A 10,367-nucleotide genomic window follows, 5' to 3' on the forward strand; every position below is an offset into this window, starting at 1 on the left:
CGTAAGATATGATATTCATGTCTTCTAGCTTCAATTGGCTAGTTGTGTATGTTGAATGAAGCCACACGTAATTATTTCAAATTTGACTTTGGTGCATGCATCCTTCCATATATATATATATTGATCTAGACGTTGCAGCTGATAATGTTGAATGTGCCAACTTTTTTTTTATTTTAATTTTATTACAAGGATTACTATAAATATGCAATATTACAAGTTACAACTCAAAATTGGTAGAGGGGAAACATGGCTGGCAACAAACTTGGTGTTTTACATCTTCTCCTTTTGTGTGGTACGTAATCATACTCCCAGTACTCCTCTTCAATTATCTTCTCTTTTGTGCTTTTCTTTTTCCATTGATTATTGTGTTTTTCATTTTTGATAATCTAATATACATAAAAATGAAAGTCATTTTTTAGTATTTTGGGTTTTGGATTATGTGTTAATATTTTGGAGAAACTTCACTTAACCCCCATGAACTTCCATCACATTTCCAATTACTTCCCTAAACTTCATAAATTCTCAACTTAGTGTATACATCTTTCAATTTTATTTTATTTTTTTTTCAATTTCACACATCCGTTAGGATTTAACGGAGAATCCTAATACAAGAGTGTCAAAATTCTCAAAAATACCCATATTTTTAAGAAATAAAATTGCAAAGATTTAGGCATTGGTCAAAATTTAACGGGATTTGCAAAAAAATACTTGCGCCAAATTCTTTGACATGTTTATTAATATATTTTATAAGAAAAATAAAAGTATGGGTATATTGAAAATTTTGACAGGATTAAACGAAAAATCCTAACAGATTGGTGAAATTGGAAAAAATTGAAAGATAGATGCACTAAATTGAGAATTTTTTAAGTTTTTGAGGGTAATGGCAAAAGCGGCAATAATTCAGAAGGATTAATTAAGTGAAATTTTTTATAATATTTTTGTTTTGAAAAAACAAAAACAAAACAATAATAAGAAAATGAAAAAAGTGTTATCAAACAAAACATATACACTAGTCATGTTTAGTGAACATCAATTACTACGTACAAAAGTTTCTTAAATGTTGTTTTCTCGATCATATTGATGTGTAGGTGCAATTCTACTGAGCGTGAATCCAGAAACTGCAAGAGCAAAACTATGCCCACAAATTTGCACTGCAGATATAGCATACATGACCTGCCCATCTTCAGGCAATGAGCACCTTACTCCTCCTGCCTGCAATTGCTGCTTTGCTGGAGAGGGGTGCACCCTTTACTATGCTGATGGAACTGCAATCTGTACCGGGACTTGAAGAAGGGGCGGTTGACAGTTGACACTGAGATGTGATCACCTTAAATTTGCAACATAATAATATCTGATTGAATAAAACAATTAATAGAGACTTTCATTAATTATTGTCTCTATGTTATGTTAATGTACAATAATTATGTTTGTTAGAATATTATTTATTTATGAAAATACAATGGATCCAATGCATCGCCCGTATTGTTTTTATAGTGGTTTCGTGAAGAGAAATCATATAAATATATCTTACACATTTTATTTTTAAATCTATCATTAAATTTATGAGACTTAATGCATGTTTCACAAATTCAATAATGGATTTGAAACTTGGTTGTATGAAGATGTGTGGGGATGTATTTGTATCATTTCTCTTTCGTATATTACTCTACTTATCTCATTATTTTTTTTCTCCAAAATTTAGTTGTGATTTAGGGTTGCAAAAAGTTATGTTAAATATTGATTAAATTATTAAATTTACATTTTCTTATAAGCTTAAACTGTTAGGATAAATAATGATTTAATTAACATGGTATCAAAACCAGATATTATGAGTTCAAATTCTAACTCCACAATTCACCTAATTTCAATTAAATATTTTACGTGGTGGATCTCACCTACTGAAAGAAAATTTGACCCCACTCATAAAAAAGAGTGTTAAAATATTGATTGCAATGCATATAAAGAATGGTATAAAGGCTCGGGATAGAAATAGAAATTAGAGTAGTTGCGGACATCTTGGGAATGCAATTAGAAGTATTTTGACACTTTTTGAGATTGACACAAAGTGCTATGTAAATGACTGCATTTGATCTTTTGACACTTCAAGTCCCAACTAATCTTTTGAGCCATTTGCTCCCCAGAATTTAGAAGACACTAGAGTTGTATATGCGACCGTACGTGTATTATTTTGAATATTTTTCTGATTATTTTTCAAAAAAAAAAAAACATTTTATTATATATTGTAATTATATCAAGTAAATAAAAAAGATATAGTGATTTGAGCTTTTGCGTGTCGTGGATTAGCTAGCTGTTATATATGTTCGTATCGTGCACGTTAGTTCTTAGTACTGTTTTTCCTTTCCTCAATTTAATTTCTTACCAGACTTGAAATATGCTTGAGGGCTTTAAAAGAAGCTACGGTGGTAATTCATGTTTGCATGACGAATTCGGATTGTGTCAATGAATCGGTATAAGATTATATAGGTTATTCCTAACTCGACTCATTTAATTAAACAGATTAAATCATCATCTACCATAACTTACTAATTTTGTATTGGGTTCGTGTCTAGTTCACGAATTTTGTAAAAAATTGACAACCCTTATATTGCGTGTTGGGTTCGAGTCGTGTCGAAACATGGGTATAAGACTATATAGATTAACCCTAACTTGATTCATTTAATTAAACGGTCAAACCTCTTTACTCTAACTAGCTAATTTCGTATTGATTTCATGTCGAGTTTCATAGGTCGTATAAACCTCTTTACTCTAACACCTCAAAATTGATAGAGGAAATATGGCTTCATGAAACAAAATTGGTTTAATATATCTTCTCAATTTGTGTAGTAAGCTCCTCCTTTTCAATTGTTGTAATCTCGATTTACCTTCTCTTTTTTTCGGTTTAGCTTTTATGTTTTTCTTCTCTCTTTTTTCCCTGTTGATTTTAATGTTTTTGATGTTTTTGATGGACACATACAAATATGCGTCCATAGATAATAATGACAAAATATATCATGTACATATTTATATCCATGATATTTGACACTTAACTACAGATTCGATGTATCACACAATCCACGAATTGAATGCAAACTTTTGCATGAAAAAATTCTAGGAAACTATTTGATATATTATAAATTTTACTGTAATTTTTTACAAAATGATATGAACTTTTACGTGGCATTTTGACGAGTAGGTGCAATTTTACTGAGCGTCAATCTAGTGAGGGCAAGAATAGTACTATGCCCTAGTTATGCATGCATAGCTAATGAAGGTGGGTACATGACCTGCCCATCTTCGGGCACTCAGAAACTTACTCCCCCCCCCCTGCAATTGCTGTTATGCTCCAAAGGGCTGCATCATTTATTTTGCTTCTGGAGCTTCAATGTGTACTGCCATTGCCACTGGGGCTTGAAGGGATGGACATGCGATACCTATTAAACATGTTTGTTTGTACTCACATTTGGTTTGCAACATAAAGTTGTGTCTATGTGTTAATGTTACATAGAGACAATGAATTGTACGTACTTGTCGTACTATATCGTATTGTATTTGTATTGCTTATATTAATTGCACTTGTATTTCTACAGTACCATGTCGTTTTAGTGAGTTGCTATATTGTACAATAAAGATTTATCCCTTTGTGCTTTATGTTTGCAATCACGTTAATTCAATGAATGTTCTTTTGTTCATTTTGGATATTTTTGTTATCTTAATTTCTCCAACATTTCTCTAGCTAGTCTGTTGGACGTTTCAATAAAAACTCTAGCTGGCTTAAGATTGTTTAATCACATTCCGATAAATCTCTAACAAATGAAACTTGACATGTAAAATATTTAACTGAAATGAGAGGTAAACTGTGGAAATTGGGTTCAAACTGAGAACTTCTATATTAATACTATGATACCATATTAAATCACTAATTGTCTCAAAAGCTTAAACTGATAGAAAATATTAAATTTAGTTATTTAATTAATAGTACTTTAACGCACTGCAACGAATGTCTAACAATATGAAATATCCTATTAGAAACTTAGAACATAAAATATGAAACTTGTTAAAACTTGTTAGAACTTAGAAGTCCACAGTTTGAAGTGTTGCAGATTCTTTGCCATATATATATATATATATATATAGATATATATATATATATATATATATATATATATATATATATATGATTTCATCGATTAATCATTGTTAAGGAGTATGGCAAAATGAAATAAAAACAAAAGGATTAACAAAAATGTTGATCTATAAAGTGGCGGAGCCATAATTTTTGTTTACAAGGAGCAAGATTAATTAAAAGATAAGGTAAAACAAAAATTGGTTAAAAATATTAAAAGTATATAACTAAGGAAACAATTCAACAAAGCGGCGCCATTTTTTTCCATATAGTCTTTATGAAAAATTATGGTTAACTCATTGACAGAGTGTTTTTTGTAGATATACTCTTTAGATGCGGCCTTTATCAGGTAATCATAAATTTTTCTTCTTAAGTAAGGACCTATTGATTGATTCACTAAATCTAGCTCCCTTGACACAAGCTTGTTTATACGATTGGGGCTTAATATAATCATTGCTCTCCATAATATAAGTAACTACAATTATGAAAGAGAATACCTTCAATAAAGATGGGCTGTAAAACCCTCATTTTACAGCATCCAATTATAAATTGACAACTTATCAAAAACCAAAAAATACAATAAAAATAATATAAACATGAAAACACCTAATCCCCTACTCATCTCTCTTCTCTCTAATCTCCGCTGGACCCTTGTCTCTGCCAGACCCACCTCTCTAGCTGAAGCTTCCGCCGGCTGTACAGACCTCGGGCTTCGCCGTTGAATCCAACTAAATCAATCTAGGAAATCCTGCCGTTGAATCCAACCTTGGGCTTCGCCGGATCTCTCTTTCCTTCGCCGTGTCTCTCTTTCCCCCGTCGGATCTCTCTCTCTAACGTTGAATCTGACCTCGGGCTTCGCCGAATTGGGTTTGGTGGGTCGAGGGCGTGGGTTCTCAAGGTGTTGGGAAACAGTGATCGAGGTCGAGGGCATGGGTTTCTGGGAGTTCGTCGGTGGTGGTGGTCGAGGTCGGGGTAGGGGTCAGGGTCGGGATCGTGGTCGGCCGGGGTGCTAGGCAACAGTGCCAAATCTGGCCGTTTTTGGCAGCTCCATGTTCCGGCGCAGATTTAATAGTAGTTGTCGACGGAATCCGGCGACGGGTGGGGCTGAAGAGGTGGTGGTTTTTGAAAATCGATTGGACTTTTGAAAGGGAAACTATTCGGTGCTTTCATGCTTAATATATTTTAGTCTTTTAAATGATGTGTCAACTCTTTATTAGATGCTGTAAAACATCACTTTTATAGCCCATTCTCATAGAAAGGGCTCTCATATTTCATACAATTAAAATATGTAATATATGTAAACATATATATCTTCATCATCAATTAATTTAAAAGAGCTAGCAATCCAAATATAAAAGTTTACAACAACAAATTTATTTCTTAATAGTAAATATTGATTACATACCCAAAACATTTTTAAGAGAACAAAATAATAATAATAATAATAATATCTGCCAATAAATTGTAGGATGCCTAATTGATAGGAAGTTGATTTTTATTTTTCACGTGGGAAAATTTTATATATTCCTCAAACGACCACCTAATTGATAATGTCCCTTTAAACTATCAAAAATTTGTCAATGTCCCCCATGGCTAGCAAAAAGACAAAAATAACCTTTGAATTTTTTAAATAAAACAAGAATACCCCTATAAATTCGAATAGATATATTATTTTATTTTATTTTATTTTATTCTTTAAAAATGTTATTATTTTAGAAAAACAATTAAAAAAAACGAGTTTTTTTTTTTAAACGAAAAATTTTAAATTTCTTTAAAAAAATTATTATTATTATTATTTTTTTAAAAAAAAAAAAAGAGTATATTTAACCACCCTTGATTTTTATGTACTTTTTTTTATTTTTTTTGTTTTATTTTTATTTGATTAAGTGTATTTTCGTCATTAGAGGAATATTGATAATTTTTGATAGTTTATGGGAGATATTATCAAAATTAAAAGTTTAGTAGGACATTGTCAATTGTGTAATAATTTGATGAAGACGTAGAGTTTACCCTTCTTCTTTTTTTCTTTTTTTCTTTTTTTTTTTTATGATGGCTTTTGGTAAATAATGGTTTTATGGATAAGTGAGAGGTATGCGCTGCCTGGGAGTCCTTTCATAAACCTATAATTTACCAATTTTCCTGCCCACAAGTCAAAACTCTTAATACTCCTAAGAATAATTGAAGAAACGGATTATGATTCTCTTAAATTATTTGTCCAAATTTAAGAAAATTTGTGTAGGTGATTGTAAGAGACCATTTATGGAACCCACGAGTAATGCTACATATCACCCTTGTGTCCCCCTTTTGTCTCTCCAAAATTGATGTAGCTCTTAAAATTACCATTGAATTTATGATAGACCACTATTGGATTTTGATCCAATGGTGATTTTAAGAGCCACATAAATTTTGAAGAGACAAAAAATGAATACAAAAATGATATGTAGCATTACTCGGAACTCATTTGACTAAATAAAAATTGGGCTGCCCAACTTCTCATTCGATCAGATGGGTATCATAAGTGATCTTTCACAATCACCTATTCAAATTTTTTTAAATTCGACCAAATATTTTGAGAGACTCATGATCCAAAAGAAACCAATCAAAAATATGGATTTTTTTTTTTTGTGTGTCAACTAAAAATATAGAGAGTTGAGATTAGGTGATAGAGCTTTTCAATTTGTCTAGCTTATGCGTGAACCATACTACAAGCTACAAGTCTACTAATCCGGCCTGTTCCTCGCTTTCAACTTATTAAAGTCGTATAGGAGGAGTAATTGCCATGCCTTAATTGAAAACCCAATAAAAATATTACAAAATATCCATATGCAGATTCCAAGTTAAGAGCATTCATATTTTGCCAAGCAAATTTTAAGTAAAATATCATATTTTTTTATTTTAGCTATCAATTTTTTCAAAACATTTATATTCTTCCCTCTCTATTTTAACTATTAAGTTTCATTATTTCATTTAAAATATTCATTATTTATCTACTTTCACTATTCTCAAAGAGGAGACACCATCAAATTAATTTTATTTTTTTTTAGTTTAATTTATGCATTGCGCATTGTAGCAGCTAATAATTTGTTTTCAGCTAAAATAGCTAACCGGATTGAGCTACTTTTTGCCCATTTTTACTACAGCTACTTGAATGAGAATTCAGAATGAGAAACTACGCTTAACAACCTAGTGCTATGAGGGGAATACGATTAGCAAAATTATAAAATGGAAAGTAAAAATAAAGCAAATCAAGGAAAATGTTGGCTGAATGTTTATGTATATGAGATTTTTAATATGTTTTACACTCTAACATGCACTGATTAATTAAGTATTGCTTTCCCTTGTTAATTATCTGATAGCAACTAAGTTTACATGTATTATATATATGGATGCTCTGAATCTCTGATATAATATTGCTGGAAAAGAAAATGCTAAGAATTTTAAGTTTTATTATGAAAGAAATTCTCTCATTTTAACAATAATGAAATGAGTTTTTCATTGACTTTTCACTAAGGCGTGATGTTGCGCTAGTTTCTAAAAACCTTGCATTTGTTGCAAAAGAAAATTTTAGCCTTGATTTTTGAACCAGCTCTTCATTTTATGACAAAAGAAAGAGAGAAATTTTTGAAGTAATTAAACAAAGGGCTCCTATATATCACACACAAGGATTGGTCTGACTGTTTTGCTTACTAAGGGCTTCTTTGGGTTTTTTAATTTCAAAACTTGCAATTGAAATGTAAAGATTCTAAATTGTGTACTCACCATTGCCATTGCCATTGCCACCTGTAAAATTGTATTTTTTATAAATATAGCCGCAGTGGGTGAGGAGACCTTGAGGTTGAGAGGTAGGCTAGATTTTTGTGGGGTTCAGCCATCTTTAGGGGTTAGTCAATATTAATGATCCCTTTTGTATATTTAATGAATAGAAATGGTTTAGAAAAGGAAAAAAGAAAAAAGAAATAGAAATAGTTTAAGGAAGGATGTTATGTACATGTCACCTAAACATATATGAAATTATGTTAAGATATGTTCTGTATAGAGCTCAGGTAATCTGTTTACGGTTTCTGTGAAAGATGAGTTTGTAGTTTTAAGAAGAAGAAAAAAATTCCGTTGCTTTGTCTAAAGCGAATACAATAATACAATATTAATGATATATATTGAATAGTGCTTGTCTTTTATATATAAGGCATTTGGACTTTTACATGGTATAAAATTGGGTTCTTTAGACGATGATGGACATTTTTCTCCCGATGTTGAACACGTGTTTGACCAAAATTGCCACACGTGAGGAGACGTATTAAAGTGTTTCATATCGCCAAAAAATACATGACCTGAGAACTTTATAAATCATGGTGTCTCATCAATCCTCTCTCAAAGCGTCTTTTAAGAATGAGTAAGATCTTTGGACTTTTACATCGTGAAGTCAAAGATAAAATTAAAATAAAATACAAATAGGTAAGGAAATATATAAGAAGACAAATAAAATCATATAAACTAGGTTTGTCATTGATAGGCCAATCTCAAATGGGAGAATATCAAAGCAGAAAACTTTTGGGGGGACAAAAAATTAATTTTGGGGAATTATTATCTAAGGAAATTAGGAAGTTGACTTTTAATTAGGTCCATTAAATAATTTTCACTATTCATTTCTTTACACTATTCTCCTCCCTAAGATATACATTCTTCTCCAATTAGCTAGCTAGCTGTGTATGTTTAATATTGAAGCCACACTTAATTAATCTATAAAAATTTTAAAAAAAATAAAAAAGAAAAAAAAAAGTCACACTTAATTAATTATTTCAAATTTGACTTTGGTGCATCGATCCTTCCGTATATACCTAGATGTTGCAGCTGATAATGTAGAATGTGCCAACTTTTTTTTATTTTAATTAATTTTTTATTCCAAGGATTACTACTATAAATATGCAATATTGTTAACACCTTAAAATTGGTATAGAGAGGAAATATGGCTTGCAACAAAGTTGGTGTATTACATGTTTTCCTTTTGTGTGGTAATTCAAGCTCCTCCCACTCCTCTTCAATTATCTTCTCTTCTGTTTGTTTCGTACTTTGTGCTTCTTCTTCTTCTTCTTTTTCCATTTATTTTTATGTTTTTTTTTTATTTATGATAATCTAATATATATAAAAGTGAAAATAATTTTTCAGTATTTTATGTTTTGGGTTAATTAACATTTTTGTTTTGTTGAGTAGGTGCAATTCTACTGAGCGTCAATCCAGAAATTACGTTCGCAAAAGCATGCCCACAATTTTGCTATGGGGATGTAGCGTATATGACCTGCCCATCTTCAGGCAATGAGCACCTTGCTCCTGCCTGCAATTGCTGCCTTGCTGGAAAGGGCTGCACCCTTTATTCTGCTGATGGAACTTCAATTTGTACTGCTACTTGAGAGGGGGTTTAACATGCGATGTTAAATATGTTAACATAAAGTTGATGAAATAATATCTAATAAAATAAAACAATAGACTTTATTGTCTTTATGTTATGTTAATGTACAATATTTATATATATATATATATATGTTTGTTAGAATGTTATTTATGAAAATAAAATGGATCCATTGTATCATAATTGATTTTGTGTAATACAGTGATTTATAGTACTGGTTTCGTATATTACTCTAATTATCTCATTATTTCTTTTGCAAAATTTAGTTGTGATTTGAGATTGCAAAATATTATACTCGAAAGAGATGCGATGCAGATAATGAATGTTGTGAAGGCTCAGGATAGAAATTGGAGTAATTTGGAACAACTTGTGAATGATATTAGAGGTGGTTTGAATACCCTGCAAGATTGGCAAATCTGCCCTGTAAGAAGGGAGGCTAGTGTTGTCTAGACTATATATGTAGCAGTAAATAAGGTTATTGGTCAAGTCTAGATAGAAGAGACACCTAGCTATACCCGCGACCGTGTATTACTAGATCGAGCAAAATTAAAAATGCTAGCCCTAAACTTAGAATATGCGTTAACATATTCATATCGAGAATTTTAATAGGATTTATTTAAATATTCTAACGAATGATTGAAATTGAAAAAAAATTAAAATATGAATATCCTAAATTGACACTTTTTAAAGTTTAGATACTTTTTTAAAAAAATTAATGGAAGAACCGGGGTTATTATTGAGGTTTTCCTATAATTTTATTAAGTAATAATAAATTTAAAAATATATCAATGCAAAAAAATTGATTACATACCCGAAACATTTTTAAGAAAAAAAAAAAAA

At 30.8% G+C, this 10,367-nt stretch overlaps 2 protein-coding genes across 2 annotated transcripts; both read left to right on the forward strand.

Annotated features, from left to right (window-relative positions):
• Window positions 1-167: 167 nt before the first annotated feature.
• LOC133871807 (proteinase inhibitor PSI-1.2-like) lies at window positions 168-1,436 on the forward strand. The gene is made up of 2 exons (XM_062309232.1): window positions 168-292; window positions 1,089-1,436. Exons 1-2 carry the CDS (start codon window positions 247-249, stop codon window positions 1,286-1,288), a joined length of 246 nt encoding a protein of 81 aa, XP_062165216.1. The 5' UTR covers window positions 168-246; the 3' UTR covers window positions 1,289-1,436.
• Window positions 1,437-8,980: 7,544 nt separating this feature from the next.
• Window positions 8,981-9,757, forward strand: LOC133871222 (proteinase inhibitor PSI-1.2-like). The gene is made up of 2 exons (XM_062308620.1): window positions 8,981-9,132; window positions 9,332-9,757. Exons 1-2 carry the CDS (start codon window positions 9,087-9,089, stop codon window positions 9,526-9,528), a joined length of 243 nt encoding a protein of 80 aa, XP_062164604.1. The 5' UTR covers window positions 8,981-9,086; the 3' UTR covers window positions 9,529-9,757.
• The last annotated feature ends 610 nt before the right edge of the window (window positions 9,758-10,367 follow it).

This window comes from Alnus glutinosa, chromosome 6 (genome assembly GCF_958979055.1).
Source record: "Alnus glutinosa chromosome 6, dhAlnGlut1.1, whole genome shotgun sequence".
NCBI classification, from domain to species: Eukaryota; Viridiplantae; Streptophyta; class Magnoliopsida; order Fagales; family Betulaceae; genus Alnus; species Alnus glutinosa.